At 41.7% G+C, this 23,201-nt stretch overlaps 1 protein-coding gene across 1 annotated transcript in view; it reads right to left on the reverse strand.

Moving 5' to 3' along the window:
* ATIC (5-aminoimidazole-4-carboxamide ribonucleotide formyltransferase/IMP cyclohydrolase) overlaps nt 1-21,813 on the reverse strand; it is a 33,354-nt gene extending 11,541 nt beyond the window's left edge. The window contains exons 1-8 of the mRNA XM_007959928.2: nt 21,795-21,813; nt 21,289-21,415; nt 16,364-16,440; nt 15,507-15,573; nt 7,399-7,487; nt 6,727-6,878; nt 6,197-6,353; nt 597-722 (exon numbers count right to left, since the gene is read on the reverse strand). Of these exons, the coding sequence (XP_007958119.1) occupies nt 597-722; nt 6,197-6,353; nt 6,727-6,878; nt 7,399-7,487; nt 15,507-15,573; nt 16,364-16,440; nt 21,289-21,415; nt 21,795-21,813 (814 nt within the window). The remainder of the gene's footprint in view (nt 1-596; nt 723-6,196; nt 6,354-6,726; nt 6,879-7,398; nt 7,488-15,506; nt 15,574-16,363; nt 16,441-21,288; nt 21,416-21,794) is intronic.
* Between the last annotated feature and the right edge of the window lie 1,388 nt (nt 21,814-23,201).

Consider the following 23,201-nt stretch of genomic DNA (forward strand, 5'->3'; position numbering starts at 1 on the left):
TTAGTCATTCCACATGAAGTTATATCATTTTCATTTCCTGAACTTTCATGTTTACACTGCAAAACAAAACCGCCTGACCTTCCCATCTCCCAGTATGTCACACCATTTAGTATGTATGTTCTGTATATATGTGTGCATACATACATACACATACACACACACACATTTTTAAATTATTATATTATCAGCTTTTATCATATACTGATACTGCTACCAATAAACCAAACAACAAAACTCACTGCTGTCGAGTTGAATCTGACTCATAGTGCAACCCCTTCTTGGGTTTCTGTTAGACTAGGCAAAAATGGCTTTATACTTTACAGAAAATCTAAGTTTTTATTGTTGTTGTTATGTGCCATCAAGTCAGACCCAATTCACAGAGAACCCTTCCTTGGGTTTCCGAGGCAGTTATCACTGTGGAAATAGATTGCCCAATCTTCCTTCCGAGGAGTGGCTGGTAGGTTTGAACCACCAGCCTTCTGGTTACCAGTCAAGTACCTTAGGCACTACGCTACCAGAGCTCCTAAGTTTTTATTAGTAATTGTTAATTCTCTAGAGAAGCATATTGTTAAGAGTTCTAGAGCACAGTGCCTTACCTGCTGGACTGACATGTTTGAAAGAGGCAGCAGCTGGAATGCCCAAAGCGTCTTTGAGTTCTTTTACCAGCTGCCAGGCATTCAAAGCATCACATAAGTTTATAAATCCAGGAGCTCCATTTAGAACTACATATAAAAATATACACACATGTTACCAAGGAGCAAAGAGGTCAGATAAATATACATTTCTTACAAAACACTGTATCAAGATGAACCTGAGTCCTTATTTTTTAAAAAATAAAGAATCAATACAGCACACAACATACACACACACACACACACACATATACACATGTGTACAACTAGGGGCCAAATCCAGACAATCTAAAAATAAATCCATAATAAAAAAGACTGTAATCCCAGAGTTCTTCATAATCTATTTCTTAATCTTGGAAAGATTTTTCTAGGAACTATTATTTCTTGTGAAGAAATATTTGTATGAAGTTCATCACATACAAAAACTAGTGGTCCACTAATTAAAAAGGAAAGAAATTTATAGTTTCATTTCCTCTATGTGTTATCATGGATAGTAGTTTACATTGAAAGTGAAACTGCCAAATATTTACTAAGCACCCACTAAACTAGACACTACAAATGCTTTGGCTATCAGTGAATAACAGAGTACCCACTTAAAAAAGAAAAAAAAAAAGGCTGTCCTCATAGAGTTTATACTCTAGTGGGGAAGACAAGACAAGAAACAAATAGAAAAGAAAGGGTAAATAATTAAAGTAAAATACTCCCCCATTTGAACAGTAACCAGCTCACTACCACTTCTAGTCATTATTGTATTAGAAGTCCTAGCCAGAGCAGTTAAGACAAGAAAGGGAAATAAAAGGCATCCAAATTGGCAAAGAAAAAGTAAAACTATCTCTATTTGCATGTAATATGATCCTATACACAGGACATCCTAGAGGTCAACAAGATAACCACTGTAACTAACAGAAGGATTCAGCAAAGTGGCAGGGTATAAGATTAGCATATAAAACCCAATCAAATTTCTTTACACTAACAAAACTGTGAAAAGGAAAATAATACCATTTATAATGTTGCTGCTGTTGTTATGTGCAACTCACAGCGACCCTTCCTTGAGTTTCCGAGGCAGTATCACGACGGATGTAGATTGCCCAACCTTCCTTCTGAGGAGTGGCTGGTGGGTTTGAACCGCCAGCCTTCTGGTTAGCAGTCAAGTGCCTTAGGCACTACGCTACCAGAGCTCCTTACCATTTATAATAGCCACCCAAAAGATGAAATACTTAGGAATAAATCTAACCAAAGACATAAAGTATTTATACAAAGAAAACTAACAAACGCTAGAGAAGCCAAGAGACCTACATAAATGGAAGAATTTACCATGCTCATAGGTAAGAAAACTGAACACTGTCAGTATTACCCAAAGCAATCTACAGATACAATGCAATCACAATCCATGTTCCAGCATCATTCTTTAAAGAGATAAAAAATTAACCATCAACTTTATATGGAAAGTAAGGAGAACCCGTATAAGCACAGCACTACTAAAGAAAAAGAACAAAAGAGGCTTCACATTTCCAGATCTCAAAACCTACTGCATGGCCATGGCAGTCAAAACAGCCTGACACTAGAACAATGACAGACACACAGACCAAGGGACAGAACTGAAAACCGAGAAGTAGATCCATCCACCTCAAGACAGTTGATCTTGGACAAAGGGCTAAAATCCATTGAACGGGGAAGATACAATCTATTAAACAAATGGCACTAGCAAAACTGGGTATCCATTTGCAGAAAAATGAAACAAGATCCATACCTCACACCATACACAAAAACAAACTCAAGATGGATCAAAGACCTAAATGTAAAACCTAAAATTGTAAAGATCATTAAAAAAAAAAAAAAAAAAAAAAAAAAGCAAATTTAGGGGCCCTAATTTATGGCAGGGAGCTCTGGTATCATAGTGCCCAAGGCATTTGACTACTAGACTGCTAACCACACAAGGCTGGTGGTCCAAACCTACCAGCCACTCCTCTGAAGGAAGATTGGGTGATTACTGCCCTAGTGATACCTCGGAAACCCAAGCATGGGTCGCTATGAGTTGGATCTGACTTGACAGCAGTGCCATTCATTTGTTTGTTTAATTTATGGCAAAGGAGTTCTGATGGCTCACTGGTTAAAGCATTTGGTTGCTAACCAAAAGGTCAGTGGTTTGAATCCACCAGCTACTCCGTGGGAGAAAGATGAGACGATCTGCTTGCATAAAGATTTACTGCTTTAGAAATTTATAGGGCAACTCTGTCTGTAGGTTTCGTATGAGTTGGAACTCACTTGACGGCAGCAGGTTTGTAATTTGTGACATAGTCTATCAAACATAACTAAAAATGCACAAACAGCAGAAGATAAACTAGATGCCTGGGATCTCCTAAATATTAAACTCTTACATGCATCAAAAGGCTTCTTCAAAAGAGTAAAAAGAGAACATACAGATTGGGAATTGGAAATGATGTATCTGACAAGGGATCTGTAAAATTTGTAGATTTTCAATACCTTAACAACAAAAAGACAAACGATCCAATTAAAAAACAGGCAGAAGACATGAAAAGACACCTCACCAAAGACATTTAGGCAGCTAACAAGCACTTGAAGAAATGCTCATAATCATTAGCCATTAGAAAGATGCAATCAAAACAACAATGAGGTATCATCTCACCCCAGCAATAAAGCTAAGTTCAACAAGACAGAAAACAACAAATGCTAGTGAGGGTGTGGAGAGACTGGAACTCTTATATGCTGTTGGTGGGACTGTAAAATGGTTCAACCACTGTGGAAAATGGTATGGTGCAACCTTAAAAACTGGAAGCTCTGGTGGTGTAGTGCCTAAGGCATTTGACTGTTAACTAGAAGGCTGGTGGTTAAACCCACCAGCCACTCCTCGGAAGGAAGATTGGGCAATCTACTTCTATAGTAATACTACCTCAGAAACCCAAGGAGGGGGCTCTATGAGTCGGATCCAACACGATGGCAGTGAGTTTGGTTTTTTACCTTAAAAACTTTGAAACAGAAACACCATTTGATCCAGCTATCCCACTATGAGGTATATATACTAAAGAAGAGCCAGGACACAAAAAAGATATACGCACACACATTCACTGCAACACTATTCACAACAGCAGAGAAGGAAACAACCTAAGTGCTTATCAACAGATGACCAGATAACCAAACTATGATACGTAACACACAATGGAGTAATATGCAACATTAAATAGTAAGGAAGAATCAGCAAAACATCGCATAACATAGATGAACTTAGAGGACATTATGCTGAGTAAAGTCAATCACAGGAGGACAAACTGTATGAGCCCACTATTACAAAAACTAAGGGAAGGTTTACCAGGAATGGGAGGGAAGGGGAGGGAAAACTGCTAGCTTGGTAACTGATACATATTGATTCAGGTCAAGAGAACGGCAACGCACCAAAAGCTGAAGACCAGCACAATAACACTAAGGAAAAGGGAGACATGAAGAAGTGCACAAACAGTATAAACAAGAAAGGTAAATACTTTTACACACTCAATACTGCATTATCGGTAATAGCAAACATTAATCCAGGGTGAGTACATAGCTACACAGGCAAGATGATCAGATACGGGTAGGTGAAAGGGAATATATCCATGACCATACACAGATTTGGCAGACGATATTTCTACATACATAATTGTATGTGTTATAAAAGTCTCCATATATGTATATAATATGTGCTAGGAGGAGTTTTGGTAGTGTAGTGCCTAAGGCACTTGACTGCTAACCAGAAGGGTGGTGGTTCAAACCCACCAGCCACTCCTCAGAGGGAAGGTTGGGCAATCTATTTCCATAGTGGTGATACTGCCTATGACACTATGACTCGAGGGCACATAACAACATATATAGATGCTAACAGAGGGTAAAGTTATGTTAACTTCTTAGCCACACCTTAAAGGAGTGAATCCCTGGGACTGAGGGCTCAGGACCAGGATCCCAGGTGACATCAAACTCAAATGGCATGACATAGTGCACAATAACATTGTTCTACACCTTACTTTGGTGAGTAGCAACTGGGGTATTAAAAACTTGTGAATGGCCATCTAAAATGCAACAAGTGGTCTCTGCTCATCCAGAGCAAAGAAGAGTGTACAAAATCAAAGACACACGGAAACAAGGCCTGCAGACTACAGGATCATGGGCACCACAGCCTATAGGACCCTGAGACCAGAAGAACTAGATGGTGCCCAGCTATCACTGTCAACCACTCAGAAAGAGATCAAAATTGGAGATTCCGGATAGAGTGGGAGAAAAATGTGGAATAAAACTCAAAGTCATAAGAGAGGCTAGGCTTACTGGTCTGACAGAAACTAGTCAAACCCCTGAGACTATTGCCGCAGGTCACCCTTCAAGCCTGGAACTGTTCTCACTCCTGTGGCTTAACTCTCAGCTGAAAAACAGGCCTTCAAGCTGAACAATTATAGGAGGTAGGTACCCTCCTTAGAACAATCAACCATGGTGATCAGAAGGGTAGCATATGCACAAGGAGAAAGCTCAGAGGGCAGGAATACAGAGGAAAGAAGGACACAGGGAAAAGGTATGCACAGGAAGTGGGAAGAGAGCTGTTACATTGTGGGGACTGCAATCAATGTCACAAAACAAAATGTGTATGTACTGTTGGAAGGGAAAACAATTCCCTCTGTAAACTCTGACAGTGAAAAGTAAAAAAAAAAAGAAAAGGTAAAATCCCACAAGACATGCAAAACTAAAATGAGACACCATATTCATAACTCCTCCCCTTCCCTCTCTACATCTTAATACATGAGATAAATGGATTTGGTTTCTGAAATATTTTGAAGAGTACTAGTTTCCTTCAAGTACTAAACTTTCAATGTAACAGTCAATAGAAAGTGCTACAAAGAATGTTATTGTATCCACTAAATAGCTGAAACCACCCAAGAGAACCAGTTAATTAAGATCACACACACAAACACCTCATCTTTATTCCCACTTCAATTCTGTTTGTAAACACAAAAACAAGCATTCACTTTTTAATTATTACCACTGCAAAAAACAAAACACAAAAAAAGCCTGGAAACTCTCCCTTCTGCTGTGAAAACAAGTACAAAGCCTGTGTTTTGGAGAAGCCCCAGGAGTTTCTTTCGGGAGATTCTCATCCCTGTGCCTAGGGCTTCCAGTGCCATGTTTCCCCAGAAACAGTACTTTAAACATCTAAAGAAAAAGCAATAAAATAAGGGACAGTGAATAAAAACTCTTACATAGCATTAATGAATATGCTTCTGCAAATCAAATGTAGGAAACTGAAAGTATATGGGAACTTCTTTGGCCTTAGAATCTAAATGAGAACTATAAACTCTAAGGAGGTGGTATCTGAGATAAAACAACAAATTTGCGCAAAATGTCAGGTTTCTAATCAGTCATTCAATGATTATCTAGGGAATGTCTCCAACTGGCATTTCAAATTTCAGATGGTTAGAAGAGGTATTGTGTAATTTGCTTTATCTTCTAAACGTATAGCACATCAGCTATTAACACAGAGAGACACACTACCCAGACACAGCAAACCAGGTCACAGAACACTGCTTTACCTGTGATGGGCAGCTTGGGCTTCAGTGTGTATAACTCGGCAGGCGTCTGATGAGGGTTCATTCCATACCTCAAGGGCATCTGGGATATGCCTTTACTATACTGCCTTCGGAAGTAATCTGAAATTGCTTCATCATATTGTGCTGTATGAGTGAATGCCTGCAAAAAGTGTAAGTTTCATGAAACACTAGAAACCCATCCCAAAGTGGAGGGGACAAGAAGACTTTAGGTGATTCTTAGCAAGCTGCAACCCTCCCAACACACAGACAAAAGACAACAAGTGACAGTGAACGGCTTACTCAATTCTTTCCTTTTCAATTTTCTTTCAATCTTTTTTGACAGAATATTCTCCAGTACCTGGTATCTCCTTGTGGCAGTAGGTCTGGTTTGGTGGGTTTTTTAAACAAACAGAGACCAGATTCAAGCAAAGCTTGGTAGGTTATGTATCTAGTGAGAACTGAATACCATTTGGTTTGGCAAACTCTGCACTAGTTGGCTGTCACTTTACAATATCATAAAAATGCATCCTCACCTTCAAAGCTAACTGGCGCCTAGTATCCAAGGAGGTGTCTTTACTGTCGGAACTCTGCATCTCTGTGGACACTGCCACATAGTCCCCTGGGTCACACACTACTGTCACGCGAGCATGGTTTTTGGCTGCAGCTCTCAGTAAGGTTACTCCACCTTTGAAGAACAAAGGCAGATTTGCATTTTTAAATCAATTTACTAATCTCTTTTAAAATAAAGTCATTGTACACATCCTTCTGCTAGAATTCTTAACTTAAAAAATAAGAAAAAACAATACAGGCAAATCTCCAAATGAAAAAATAGCTTATAAAATATGGATGAACTAGTGCCACCCCAGAACATGACCCGGAACAAGCAACTGTTTTCTAGATCCTTGATATTGAACATCAAAATAGTTTCAGTTAAAATTTAAGTAATCCTTTACTCTGTCAATCTACTAACATGATTTTTCCAACTGACCAATAATGAACCCTGTTGGTGCAAATAATTAAGCACTTGGCTGGTAACCAAAAGGTTGGTGGTTTGAACATAGCCAGTGGACCCACAAGACAAAGACCTGGTGATCTACTTCTGGAATGATTACAGCCAAGAAAACCCTACGGGGCACTTCTACTCTCACATGGGGCGACTTTGGGTCAAAAGTGACTTGACAACACCTACAACAGGAACAACTTACCAATATCAATTTGCTCAATAGCTGCCTGAACAGTTACATCTGGGGAAGCCACAGTCTTCACAAATGGGTACAGATTACAAACAACAACTCTGAAACCAAGAGGAATTTAGCTGCCATTAAAAATTCAATGCGGTTTACAGCCATCAAGAAAAATTAAATCAGTAGCAATTAACATGAGCAATGAAAACAATACAATCTAAAATATAAAGTGTGGGACAGGTAATTAAGAATTCTAAAGAATTTTAAAAAATCTTCTACTATTGTACAACATAGGTAAACAAAAGGAGTTACAGTTAGCAGCTGTTCTCAACACATTTTACTTCCTCTATAGTAGATTTCTCAAAAAGAGCCATCACCAGTCTACCATGTTGTTGCCTGGGTAACCTCAGGTAGCCATTACTATCAAGATGGAAGCCCTAGGTGGTGCAAACACACTCAGGTGCTAACTGAAAGACTGGAGGCTCAAGTCCACCCAATGGCTCTTTAGGGGAAAAATGATCTGTTGTTGTTGTTGTTAGGTGCTGTCAAGTCGTCTCCGACTCATAGCGACTCTACGCACACCATAACAAAACACTGCCCGGTCCTGTGCCAGCCTCACGGTCCTTGCTATACCTGAGCCCATCATTGCAGTGACTGTGTCAAGACAATCTTCCACCAAAAAATAAGCCACTGAAAACTCTATGGAACACAGGTCTGCTTTGACACACATGGGGTCAGCACGAGTTGGAACTGACTCAAGTCAAACTTTTTCTTTTTCCTATGAAGACATCAAATTTTTTTGTTTTAATTTTTAATAGAAATGTGGAGTACGAGATTATAGATAACATCCTCATTTTGGAATGTGGTCAATGCTATCTAGGATATTCAAACTTGAGTCCTATTTCCAATGTATAAACAGTGCATGTGTACAATGGTACATTCCAAGGATCAAATATTTGGTTTCAAAGGGCTTAATATGATTTTTCTACCGCTCATCTGTCAGTTTTTCGTACTGTGATGGCTTGCGTGTTGCTGAGGCCGGAGGCTATGCCACTGGTATTTCAAATGCCAGCAGGGTCACCCATAGCGGACAGGTTTCAGCAGAGCTTCCAGAGTGTAAGACAGACTCAGAAGAAAGAAGGGGCCATCCACTTCTCAAAGAATTGGCCAGGGGAAACCTTATGAAGAGCAGTGAAACACTGTCTGATGTACTACTGGAAAACTTTATGAATAGCCCTGAAACACTGTCTGATATAATGCTGGAAGATGAGCCCCTCAGGTTGGAAGGTACTCAAAATACAACTGGGAAAGAGCTGCCTTCTCAGAGTAGAACCAATATTAATGATGCGGATGGAGGAAAGCTTTTGGGACATCCATTTGCTGATGTGGCACAACTCAAAATGAAAAGAAACAGCTGCAAACATCCATCAATAATCAGAACATGGAAAATACGAGGTATGAATCTAGGAAAATTGGAAGTTGTCAAAAATGAAATGGAACAGTTTTGGCCATTTTGAATCAGACAACCATATGCTCTACCGTGCTGGCAATGACAAATTGAAGAGGAATGGGGTGGCATTCATAGTCACAAAGAATGTTTCAAGATCTATCCTGAAGTACAATGCTGTCAGTGAGATGATAATATCTATATGCCTACAATGAAGGCTATTATTATTCAAATTTAACACCAACCACCAAACCCCAAGATGAAGAAACTGAAGATTTTTACCAACTTCTGCAGTCTGAAATTGAGCAAACATGCATGTAATCAAGATGTGCTGATTATCACTGGTGACTGGAATGCAAAAGCTGGAAACAAAGAATCACTGGCAGTTGGAAAATTTGGCCTGGGTGACAGAAATAGTGCTAGAGATCGCATGATAGAATTCTGCGAGACCAATGACTTACTCATTGCAAACACCTTTTTTTCAACAACACAAATGGCAGCTATACAAGTGGACTTCGCCAGAGGGAGTACACAGGAATCCGATGGACTCCATCTGTGGAAAGAGGCGATGGAGAAGCTCAATATCAAAACAAGGCCAGGAGTTGACTGTGGAACAGACCATCAGTTGCTCATATGCAAGTTCAAGTTGAAGCTGAAGACAGTTAAAACAAGTCCATGAGAGCCAAAATATGACCTATGATCCCTCCTGAATTTAAAGACCCTCTAAAGAAAAGATCTGATGCACTGAACACCAATGACTGGAAACCAAAGGAATTGTGGTATGACATCAAGAACATCATCCAGAAGACAGCAAAAGGTCACTAAAAAGACAGGAAAGGAAGAAAAGACCAAAACGATGTCAGAAGAGACTCTGAAACTTGCTCTTGAATGGAATGTAGCTAAAGGAAATGGAAGAAATGACAAGATAAAAGAGTTGAACAGGAGATTTCAAAGAGCAGCTCGTGAAGACAGTCAATTATTAAAATGAAATGTGCAAAGACCTAGAGTAAGAAAACCAAAACAGAAGAATACATTCAGCATTTCTCAAGTTGAAAGAACTAAAGAGAAATTCAACCTTTGAGTTGTAATATTGAAAGACTCTACGGGTAAAATATTGAATGATGCAGAAAACATCAAAAGAAGATGGAAGGAATACAGAGAGTCACTGTACCAAGAAGAATTGGTTGATGTGCATCCATTTCAGGAAGTGGCATATGATCAAGAACCAGTAGTATTAAAGGAAGAAGTCAAAGCCACACTGAAGGGACTGGAGAAAAACAAAGCTCCAGGAATTGATGGAATACCCAAACAGGCGCTGCGCTGGAGGCACTCACACATCTATGCCAAGAGATTTGGAAGACAACTACCTGGCCAATTGACTAGAAGAGATCAATATTTGTACCCATCCCAAAGAAAGGGACCCCAAAAAATGTGGAAATTATCGTAATAACGAGAACGGCAGTGTAAGGACTCCGTGAATACGCTTCTCAGTAACACAAGTTTAATTAGTGAAAACTAGAAGGCTGAAAATCTTTACGCACACAACAAATGAAGAAACATTTGTTGAAGAAAACTTAATGATATTTATTGAGAACAGTGAGGATCTAGGGCACTTGAGTCACAACCAGCTCTGTCCCTTCACTGCAGATCCAAACAAACAAACAAAACCCCAAACTCACTGGCATCAAGTTGTTTCCTACTCATAGCAACCCCCACTTGGGCTTCTGAGACTGTAAATCTTTACAGAAGTAGATCACCCTGTCTTCCTTTTGCAGAGCAGCTGGTGGGTTTGAACCACTGACCTTCTGGTTAGCAATCAAGTGCCTTATCACAGAGTCCTTACACTGCCATTCTGGAAGTGGAACTTCACGTCACTGGTTTTTAATCTTAGGTTAGTTCCACATTTGTAATTACTTTTTCAGCCTTCCTGTTGTTGTTGTTGTTATGTGCCATCAAGTCGGACCTGACTCATAGTGATCCCCTCCTTGGGTTTCCAAGTCAGTATCACTACAGAAGTAGATTGCCCAACCTTCCTTCCGAGGAGTGGCTGGTGGGTTTGAACCGCCAGCCTTCTCATTAGCAGTCAAGTGCCTTAGGCACCTCCTAGTACCATCATTTTGTATGATTCCTCTGAAAGCAAAAAATCGTATTAAGTCTTTTGAAACCAAATATTCGATCCTTAGAATGTACCACTGTACACAATCCATAGTCTGTGTATTGGAAATAGGACTCAAATTCGAATGTCCTTCAAGGCAAGTGTGGTGGCTAAGACGACAGAGCTCCCTCTTCTCTTAAATGCCAATCAAGGGACAAAGCATCTCACCACAAAGGCAAGCTGTCAGCACTTCTCATCTCTCCAACTCTGAGTTGAAATGGCTAAATCCCTGGTTATTGCAGATTAGAGATTGGGGGCTGATTTCCTCCACCCAGCTCCCACTCATTAAAACAGAGTTTCTACTTTAGTGCAAGGGGCCAGAGAACTTTGGCCATGACTGTCCTAGCCCCAGCTCAATCACAGGGCAGAGGTCCCGTGGCAGGAGAGTCAAGCTAAGACCAAGGCTAATGCCTCCTCCAGCACCTAAAGTAGTGACTCAGAGATTTTGTCCTGGTAAAGAGGTGGTGGGAGCTCTGGTAGCATGGTGGCTAAGGCACTTGACTGCTAACCAGAAGGCTGGCGGTTCAAACCCACCAGCCACTCCTCGGAAGGAAGATGGGGCAATCTACTTCCATAGCGATACTGCCTCGGAAACCCAAGGAGGGGTCGCTATGAGTCAGGTCCGACTTGACAGCACGTAACAACAACAACAACAACAACAACGAGGTGGTACATAAAAACAGAGCTCCAAAGTTCTACTGTAAAGGAACTGACTTTACTTAACACACAGAGTGAGCCGAAGGGCGCTCTTGACAACTATGGACAATTAGCTAATAAGCAAAAAGAAGAGGCTGGTAGCTCTTCACAACCACAGGCTAATTAGTTCATCAAGAAAACCACGGAAAGAGACAGCTAAGAACTCTCCTTGGGCCAGAACAAACCTGAAACTCTGGCTTCAAAAACTACCCTCGTCTGAGTTTAATCGGATCAAATGCAGATGTCCCAGGATATTGCAGAAAACAGAAGAGCAATCAGCTGGTAATTAGTGGAGCCTAACAACTGGATAAGGAGCTCTGGTGGTAGCGTAGTGCCTAAGGTACTTGACTGCTAACCAGATGGCTGGCGGTTCAAACCCACCAACCACTCCTTGGAAGGAAGGTTGGGCAATCTACTTCCATAGAGATATTGCCTAGGAAACCCAAGGAGGGGTCACTATGAGTCAGATCCAACACGATGGCACATAACAACAACCCTGGTGGCACAATGGTTAAGTGCTTGGCTGCTAACGGAAAGGTGTTTTGAACCTACTGGCCATCCACAGGAGAAAAGACCTGGAGATCTGCTCCCATAAAGATCACAGCCTAGGAAACCCTAAGCAGTAGTTTTCCCCTGTCCTATAGGGTTGCTATGAGTCAGAATTGGCTCAAAAGCACACAACAGTAACAATAAAGACAGACAAGAATCTCCGGGTGGTGCCAATGGTAAGTTAAGCACTTGATTAGTAACTGAAATGTTGGCAGTTTAAACCCATCCAGAAGCACCTCAGAAGAAAGGCCTGGTGATCGGTTCCCGGAAGTTCACAGCATCAGAGTGCAATTCTACTCTGCACACATGGGGTGACCCCGAGGTGGAATTCACTTGATGGTAACTTTTTTGGTTTTTGGCTTAAGAGATGGATGAGTGTGGTAGTTAAGGTTGTATGTCAACCTGGCTGGGACTGGCTGAGTGGCTGGACAGTTGGTGTTACGTTAATCCCCATGATGGGACTGGCAATCAACTCCATGGTGGGATCTACCACAAGCAGCTGAGTAGCTTTTTTAGGGATGTGGTCTGCTTCCCGTATGTAAGAAGCAGTTTTGGAAATGGTCTCTCACCTTTTGGCACGCTTGAATCCTGCACATAGCCAAGTTGTTGTTCAGCAGCCTGCCATGCTCTGCTGATCTTGGGACTTTCAATGCACTTGAATCAATGGCCTGCTGTGTTGTCTGGTAATATTGGGACTGTGCCTTTTTATGTCAACCTTGGGTTTGTCAGCCTCAGCAGCCAACAGCTGTCTGAGTGAAGAAAAGGCTCCAGCTTCAGTGGGCTGGGAGTAGAGGCAGAGCTGAAGCCCAAGGTTGAGGGGCTTTCACCCAACCCCTAGAGCCTGGCACTTTTAACTTGGACTTAAAGCCTCCAAACTAAAAGAGAATAAACTCCTGTTTGTTAAAGCCATCCCATTTGTGGTACATTCCTATCAGAGAGGCACCAGGTAACCAGAACAATGGGGCACACAGCTTAACAGAGAGAACAACTAAAGAGACAGTCAAAGAGAGCACGGTTAACACCAACCCCACATAACTTCTTAGCTACAGTCAAACACCTGGAGGGAGTGAGTCGCTGGGCCTGCAGGGCTCAGGACCATGGCTAAGGGGGACATCAAGCTCAACTGGCATAACATTGTTCTACATCCCACTTTGGTGAGCAGCGACTGGGGTCTTAAAAGCTTGCAAGCAGCTGTTTAAGATGCAACTGGTCTCGCCCTGTCCAGAACAAAGAAGAATGAAGAAAACCAAAACTGCATAGCAACAATTAGTCCAAGGGATTAGTGGGCCATGCAAACCACAGCCTACATGACCCTGAGACCAGAAGGATGAGATGGTGCTCAGATACCACTGTCAACCACTCAGAATGGGATTCAAATAGGAGATCCTGGATAAAAATGTGGAACAAAACTCAAAGTCATAAAAAAAGACCAGTCTTACTGGTCTCATAGAGACTAGTGAAACCCCCAAGACTATGGCCCTAGTCTCCCTTTGGGCTTGGAATTGAACTCACTCCTGTGGCATCCAGCCAAATAATAGGCCTACAAGGTGAACAACTACACCAGGTAGGTACACTCCTTAGAACAATCAACCATGGGTAATCAGAAGGGCAGCATCTGCACAGAGAGATAGCTTGGAGGGCAGGAATGCAAAGGAAAGGACACAGGGAAAAGTTAACCAGAGAGGAAATGGAAAGTGAGCTGTCACATTGTGGAGACTGTGATCAATGTCACGAAACAAAATGTGTTGAATGGAAAATGAATTTGTTTTGTAAACTTTCACCCAAATCACAATTAAAAGAACAGTAACAACAACAAAAAAAACTCCATAGTAGTTGTGAATAAGCCCAAGGGTGTGTCATCTAAGAAACTACCCCAAAGGCTTCACCTTGTGAGGGAAACAGACTTCACTAAAATGGTCTAGCCAAGTCACTAAACAAATAAACAAGCAAGCAACCACAAAAACAAGCACCAGAGATGGGAGGGGAGTCAGTAGCCAGTATATTGCCCAAAATGTCCAATTTTCAACAAAAAATTGCAAGAAATGAAAAGAAATAGCATAAAAAGGTGTTGGTAGGTGCTATCGAGTCATTTCTGACTCATAGTGACCTTAGGTACAAAAGAACGAAACACTGTCTGGTCCTGCGCCATTCTCACAATTGTTATGCTGAAGCCCATTGTTGCAGCCACGGTGTCCCTCCATCTTGTTGAGGGTCTTCATTTTTTCACCAACCATCTACTTTACCAAGCATGATGTCCTTTTCAACTGACTGGTCACTCCTGACAACAGGACCAAAGTGCAAGAGGTAAAGTTTTGCTATCCTTGCTTCTAAAGAGATTTCTGGCTATACTTCTTCCAAGACAGATTTGTCTGTATATTCAATATTCTTTGCCAATACCGTAATTCAAATGCAGCAATTCTTCGGTCTTTCTCATTCACTGTCCAGCTTTCTCATGCACATGAGGTAACTGAAAATATCATGGTTTGGGTCAGGTGCACCTTAGTTTTCAAAGCGACATCTTTGCTCTTTAACCCTGTAAAGAAGTTTTTTATAACAGATTTATCCAATGCAATGTATCATTTGATTTTCTGACTACTGCTTCCATGGGCACTGATTATGGATCCAAGTAAAATGAAATCCTTGACAACTTCAGTCATTTCTCTGTTTATTATGATGTTGCTTCCTGGCCAAGTTGTGAGGATTTTTCTTTTATGTTGAGGTGTAATCCACACTAAAGGCCGTAGTCTTTGATCTTTACCAGTAAGTGCTTCAAGTCCTCTTCACTCTTCATTAGCAAGGTTGTGTCCTGTGCATATCTCAGGTTAGAAATAAGTCTTCCTCCAACCATGATGTCATGCTCTTCTTCCTACAGTCCACTTTTGGGATTATTTGCTAAGCAGAAGAAATGTTGAGAGGGTACACAGATTTAATAGATTTCAAAGCAGTCATTATAAACTATTTGAAGAACGAAGGGAAATCATGTTTAAAGTAAAGGAAGCAGGAAGAGTGAAGTGAGAGTTCTGCCAAAATATTTATTTATAGTCTGAACGAGAACACATCTAGGTCGCTTTTAGCTGAAGTTTATATTCTGATAACAACATATACTTAGCAGAACCAGAATGCTTATACACATGCCATGATACTCAATAAATGTTGACGGTTAAGTGACCAAGAAGCTAAAATTAATGCTTATCTTGGCTCAGAAAAAAGAGACACCAGGTTTAACTTGATTTTCTGTCTTTGGTCCTGGTAAGTATCAAAATTTCAATTTAAAATTTTTACCTTATAAGATTCAAATCAAGTCTGGCCATGTCAGCATTATCTTCGGGGATATTACGAGCCAAGATTCCTAGTTTAACAAAGTTAAAGTATTAGGTTGGAAAAACAAGCCAGAAAAGGTACTTCTTTCCAACACAGTTCCATCAAATCAAATCAAAGCCACTAACGTTGCCTAATTAAGAATACTAAACATATAACTGAGTTATCAAACAGAAAACTAAGAAATTAGAATGTATATTTAAAAACTTTTTCTATCAGTTCCTGATTCCCCTTTTCATGAGCAATAAAATTTTAAAAAAAGTTGTTTTTTTTAAAAAAAGTTAAAAAAGAACTTTCACGCAATCGTTGCCAGTTCCATTACAGTCCACGTGCTCCTGTGAGTCGATGGCTTATTTGATGATTCTGAGCCTCACGACCTTTCTTCCTGCTCACGTGCACTGTACCTGGCAAGCCAGCAATATACCTGTTTCTTGTCATTTAGGTTTATATGCAATTCACTGTCTCAGAGGAATGCACAAAAGTAAAGCACTTTGTAAAATAATTATTTTGAAACTTAGTTGCACTATGATGCATTACTGTATACTTGAATCACCAAAGAAGTCTTTTAATACTATAAAATCTAAGTATGTTGAGTAACTGCAGTGGGAAATACACTCTGAAATAGTTAACCAGAGGTCAGGCCTAAGAGCAAGCACAGGAAAACAATCTGGATCCATCATATAATATGGTAACATTCTAACCCAACAGATCATTTTTTGTAGCGCTTATGACCTGTTTTTATCCTCCTATGTTCTAGGAAGTAATCTACTACAACATTCCTGAAAAGCACAGACAGTTTTAAATAGAAGAGAACAACTCACCCGCGTGGACTGCCGGATGCAGAGTTTTCACACGCCCCCCTAACATTTCAGGAAACCCAGTCAGCTCAGAGACATCTCTGAAAACAGACAGAAAGAAAACTACTACTTTTTCTGCTACATTGCATTTTACACTGTATCAAGCACCTTCTGACATTAAGTCTAATCTTCTCATCAAAGGAATTGTTCAAGGCTGAATTGAACAAAAAATTATTCCAGTTTAAGTCTTTGACTAACTATATTAGATTCTGAAATTTCTTACTTAAAAAAAAAGAAAAAGTTATCCCATTTTCTAAATGATGCATATTCCAAGAGATGTTGTTGTTATGTGCTGTCGAGTCAGCCTCGACTCATAGCGACCCCTCCTTGGGTTTCCAAGGCAGTATCACTATGGAAGTAGATTGCCCAACCTTCTTTCCGAGGAGTGGCTGGTGGGTTTGAACTGCCAGCCTTCTGGTTAGCAGTCAAGTGCCTTAGGCACTACGCTACCAGAGCTCCCATTCCAAAAGAATCCATTAGTAATTAATAAGAGCTATTATTTTACAATTTTCAGAGATATTACAAACTGCATCATAAGCCAGCAAATGAAATATTAAGAAATCAATCTGACTAAAAAGATACTTGGCAAAAAGCCAATGAAAGCATTAACATAGCCAAACCCCAAAAAACAAAACGAAACCTACTGCCTTCACATTGATTCTAAGAATCATAGTCTAGCCATGAAGTCACATAACTTTAACCAGCATTACTCTCACCTCATACCTCGGCGTTCATTACCAGATGTACATCAACACGAAAAATAGGAAAAAAATGGTTGTAAATGTGAAATGCTGGATAACAAGATAGTTGACAAGTGAGGAATAGGTGTATATTGCCTTTAAGAAAATAATGAATGTTTTTAAAGTTGCAAATCCTGCCAATGGAATATAATTTCCTGGGTCCCAAACCAAAACCACACTCACTGCCATCGAGTCAATTCTGACTGACAGTGACCCTCTTTGGGTTCCCGAGGCAGTAAATCTTTACGAAAGTAGATTGCCCAGTCTTCCTTCTATGGAGCAGCTGGTGGGTTTGAGCCACCCACCTTCTGGTTAGCAGTCAAATGCTTTAGGCAGTATGCCAGCAGAGCACTTTATTTCCTAGGTAGAAATGCCTGGGTAGAATCTCCTAATTAAAGAGGGCCATTTACAAATGACAGGTATTTGACCCATGACATACAGTTCCAATATAACTGACAAACTGGTGACATTATGGTTTCAAATTCAAAATTTCCTTTCCTGGAATTTATAAAATCCAGTTTCTCCAACTGAGGACAACTGCTAAAAACTTACAGAACTCAGAATAACTTACAGAGTTAAACATTTGGGGTAATTACAAAACTTTCTACATTTTTATATTTATGAATATGTAGGTAACAGCTGCAGTCTTTGGAAACAACCGTTGGGCAGTTATCTACTGCTAAACTAGTCTCATTAGTTTATCTCACCTCATATAAAAAAATACCATAAACCACATCCACTGCCATCAAGTCAATTCAGACTCACAGGGACCCTACAGGACAGAGTAGAACCGTCTCATAGGGTTTTCAAGGCTGTAAATCTTTATGGATGCTGACTGCCTCATGTTTCTCCCACAGAGTAGCTGGAGGGTTTGAGCTGTTGACCTCTTGGTTAGCAGACAAATGCCTTAACCACTATAACATCCGAAGTCCTGAACCTCACATAACCTCAGTAGTTAATTTCCTGGGATAAAATCTTGACTCTACCTCTTACTATCTGTGTGATCCTTAATTTCTTTGTGCCTCAGTTTTCCTTATCAATTAGGGGTAATACTATCTAGGTAGTTATTTTAAGAATTTACAGGCATTAATAGATATAAAACACCTCTTTCTTACTTGGTTATATTCTTCAATGAGCATTTATTTTGCTGGGATCTAAATGAACCACTCATGGTGAACACTCTTACTTACACCACCATTTTTTATTTTTTTTTAAAGATGCCACCATAATGGAGGGTAGTTTCCATAATAGAACATTTCGGGGGGGGGGGGGGGGAGAGACGCCACAGAAGAAGATCTTCCTTAATCCTTTATGACCCCCTTATTTCCTGCTTGAATTTTTTATTGATACCACATCATCACCAATGACTCTCATTAACGGAAGGCATGCTGAATCAAAGAGCATTTCTGAAATTTTCTCATGAAACATGAATTCTGATACACATGATATGGGACACATGTGTTCCTCTGGACTGGGGGGTATAGCCACATATCCCTCTAGACACTGTACTACCTTCTAGATGTGGGTTTAGGGCACCCAAAAATGCAGTATTTGCACACAGAATTGCTGCAAGAAAGCCAACTTACAAGTAATAACACACGGGAGCCCGTAACTATAACTTACAAGGCTTATCTCCCCCTAAAAAAGCTAAAAGAGATAAAAGTTTTGCAAAATCACACTTCCAAGATGCATCATCTTAGACAGTACCCTGTTAACATAGTAATTTGTGGCACACACCCATTTCTTCTGTTTCAATCAGTTATTCAGGTCCACCCCCCTTCACACAGTCTGTGAGAAAGCAGCTGGCCTGACAACTCCTGTTGTTGTTGTTATGTGCCGTCAAGTCAGCCCTGACTCATAGCGACCCCTCCTTGGGTTTCCGACCCCTCCTTGGGTTTGCGAGGCAGTATCCTCCTGGGAAGGATTGCCCAACCTTCCTTCCGAGGAGTGGCTGGTGGGTTTGAACCGCCAGCCTTCTGGTTAGCAGTCAAGTAAGTGCCTTAGCCACTATGCTACCAGAGCTCCCAACAGAATGAAAATGTAAGTGGGCACTATACATCCCGTGGGTCATGAAAAGTTAATTTAAAGAAGGTCCCAACAACTATGAATGAATCAATGACAAGAATGCAGGCCTGGACTTCAGATTCTCATCCAACTGCTCATGAGAAAAGGGTCACTGTGTTCCCAGAAAAATCAGATATAGAAAAGATGCAAACGAACTCTGGAATACATAAAGGATTAATTTAATAAATAAGATATTCTGATCATCTGAACCTATAAAATTCAGGGTAGTTGAATTTTTGTACATGTATTATCGACATAGGTTAGGATTATAAGAAAAAAACAGTAATAACCTACCCCTACATGGACTTACAGGATCTCTGGTAGCACAGTGCCTAAGGCACTTGACTGCTAACCAGAAGGCTGGCAGTTCAAACCCACCAGCCACTCCTTGGAAGGAAGGTTGGGCAATCTACTTCCCTAGTGATACCGCCTCAGAAACCCAAGGAGGGGTTGCTATGAGTTGGGCCCAACTTGATGGCACATAACAACAACAACAACAAACATGGACTTATAGGACACATAGCAAAATTCCCCATACGGTAACAAAGGCAGACAGATTCCCCACTACTTTTTAAAATACACTTTTGGACAGGGTGTCCTGTATGAACTCTCACTGAGGTTTATTATAAACACACTGGGGTATTTTTCATCCCTACCATGGAGCAGTTAAGCCCTCCCCCACAGAGAGCTAGCTCCTTGAGGACATGAATGGAGTCTTGATTATCTTTTACACATTCCCTCTGCCCGGCACCTGTTCCAAGGAGCTCTAGTGGTGTACTTCCTAAGGCATGTGACTGCTGACCAGAAGGCTGGCGGTTCAAACCCACCAGCCACTCCATGGAAGGAAGACTGGGCAATCTACTTCCACAAAGATTTACTGCCTTAGAAACCCAAAGGGGGTCGCTGTGAGTTGGAACTGACTCAGTGGCAGTGAGTTTGGTTTTTGGTTTTAGCACCTGTTGCTGCATGCTGCTGAGTCAATTCTGACCCATAGCAGCACTACAGGGCAGGGTAAGGAGCTCTGGTAGTGTACAGTTAAGGCATCTGGCTACTAACCAAAAGGTGGGTGGTTTAAACTCACAAGCTGCTCCACAGAAAAAAAATGGGGTGGTCTGCTTCTGTAAAGATTTACAGCCTCGGACACCCAATTGGGGGTCACTATGAGTCAGAATCAACTTGCTGGCAGTAAGCTTTGAGGTTTTTTAATAGAGGGTTTCCAAGGCTGAATCTTTACAGAAGAAGACTGACACATCTTTCTCCTGCAGAGCCACTGTGGAATTTGAACCATCAATGTTTTGGTTAGCAGATGAGCACTTAACCAATGCACCACCAGGGCCCCTTTCCCAGCACTTACAGATACTGAATAGTTTGTGAATGAGGCGCAAATCACTGAAGATTTGTACCTTCAAATGTTACCAAAGATTCTACAGTAAGAGCAGTAGATTTGAATACTTATGTCAGCAGTTTTACTAAATTGCCAGTCAAAAGAGATCATGTGTATTATAACTTGAACTGCTCTTGCAGGACAAATGGCCCAGTTAAGCTACTTTGGTACAGACAGTGGCTAAGAACAGGGCTCTGAAATGAAGACTACTTGAGTTCCAGTCCTACTTCTACCACTTTGTTGTTATCAGCTACTGTTGAGTGGGTCCCCAACTCATGGTGACCTCGTGCACAACAAAGTCACAGTTATGATACATACGGGTTCCATGGGGTGATTTTCAGAAGTAGACTGTCAGGCTTTCTTCCTAGTCTGCCTTAGTCAAGAAGCTCTACGGAAACGTAGCAGCCTGAAAGCCTCCGACAGAGGGGTGGTGGCTGCAGGAAGTGCCTTGGGGAATGGAACCCAGGTCTCCCACAAAGGAGGTAAGAATTCTATTAGAGCCTCTAGTGCTCTCTTCTCTACCACCCACTTAACTCTCAAACTCTACAAGAAGGTACCAAGTATCTCAGAGCCCCACTTTCCTCTTCCATAAAGTGGGTATTGTACCTACCTCACCTCATTGCTGGGAGGAGGAAAGTACACACCTGCCTGACAGTACCTGGCAGTGGTCAGTACTCAACTACTTCCTGATTGCAGCTTACCTGACTGTCAGACCAGCCTCCCTCAGAGCTTTGGCAGTCCCTCCAGAAGCAACCAGATTCAAACCAACAGCAGTTAGGTTTCTGGCAAATTCCACGAGGCCAGTTTTGTCTGAGACACTAAATAAAGCTGAAACAGAAGACATTATTTCTCAGCACTCAAAAGCACATTGCAAGACGTCTCCACGGTCTACAGGGGGCGGTGAGGAAGGTTTTCTCACGGATCTCAATGTTATGTGGCCATCCACCAGTCGGCCTACATGACCCAGGCCTAAAGCCCGGGCCTCCTCCGGGTCAGAACCCACCGGACCGCTGCGGGCCGGGCAGAAACCGCGCGATTAGGCGGAGACCGAGACGAGTGAAGAACTGAGTCCCAGAAGGTGGCAGGCTCGCGGCCCCCACCCCGCCCCGGGCCCCGCAGTTCCCGCCGGAAACCGCCATTGCTGGAGTGAGAGACCGGCGGGGCCCGGGCGCTGGGGAATGCGCTCCGTGAGGACGCCAGGGCTCACCGAGCTGGCCGGGCGCCATGGCTGCAGACCGAGGGTCGGGGACCAAGAGGCCGGCAGCAGCGACAAAGCCACGTGCGCACGCAGACTAGCGGCCCAGACAGGCACGCTCCGGAAGGCGGGGGCAGCTGGGCGGTCACCTGACGGGTCACGTGACAGGCCAGGAGCGCCCCCCGCCCCCCACGCCCAGCCCTGCCCAAATTTACAGTCTAAATTCCAGCCTCCGGGCCGAGCCCCAGCGCGGGGCGGGGCTCCGCCTGGTTTTCTTGGCCTTGAAATGGAAGGAATTTGCTGGGCTTGGGAGCTACCGCTTTGTCGCCGCCCAGAAAGTGTGGCCACCCGCGGCCACTGGCGCTAACCCCTGTCGCGCCTGCAGCCCCTTCCCAGAGGCTGGAATGTAGCTAAGAAGCGATGTAGAAAACAAGAGAGAACAAAACAAGGAATAGGTTCTTAGAGCTGGAAAGGACCTTGGTAATCCTCCACCAACCTGCAATATTAATAGATTTTAAAAATAAAACAAAACTCTAAAGATAAAAACTGTGAAATCGAGTTTCAGATTTTGCACTGTAAAATCACCTGAAATCTGCTCAAAGATTGTGCTTTCTTCACAAATCTGTAAATATTTTGCCCCAAACTTGGATAAGAGTGAAAATAACTGTCCAAGAGGAGGAAATAGTTTTCTTAGTTTATTAAAAACAGGAAAAGCAAAACTGAAGGTTATTCGTTTCTTTTTGGAAATGACACCATTGCTACAAGATACACACGTCTTTATGATGCTCCTTATGAGAATTGTATTTCAAGCTTATAATACTGCTATCCCTCAATTCTTACTCTGGGCTATACACTGCCAGAAGCAGTCTATTTTCTCAGTACCCACGTACTATTTATTTTGTTTTTCCTCTTCACCCTCTCTAACTTTCCCAGTCTTTTCTTTACTCCTCAAAATAAATATCTAATGGCTAAAATCAGGACTTGTGCTTTTTCACATCCGAAAATGTTAACACTTGCTCTGAATATTCTCACATTTCTAAGAAAATATATGAAGATTATCACAATATCCTCAGAGTGTGTTTCCCAACTTAGATGAAATGAGGTTCATAGCTAGTTGTAAAGGCAATTTCCCTGGCCAGTGTCCATTAGGGTTTTTCCTAGGAAAGATAAAGAAAGAAAGCAGAAAATAATTCTGAGATCTAGTAACAAGAGGAAAATAAACAGTGGCTGAGCACCAGACAAAGGAGGTCTGGTGGCACTGTGGTTAAGCCCTGGGCTGCTAACCCAGTGGTCTGCGATTTGAGCCTACCAGCTGCTCTGAGGAGAAAGATGAAGCAGTCTGCTTCTAGAAAAATTTCCTGCATTGGAAACCCTGTGAGGCAGTTCTACTCTGTCTTTCAGGGTCACTAAGAGTCAAAA

Source organism: Orycteropus afer, unplaced genomic scaffold (genome assembly GCF_000298275.1).
Source record: "Orycteropus afer afer isolate SDZICR_OR568_19922 unplaced genomic scaffold, OryAfe1.0 scaffold00002, whole genome shotgun sequence".
Taxonomy (NCBI): Eukaryota; Metazoa; Chordata; class Mammalia; order Tubulidentata; family Orycteropodidae; genus Orycteropus; species Orycteropus afer.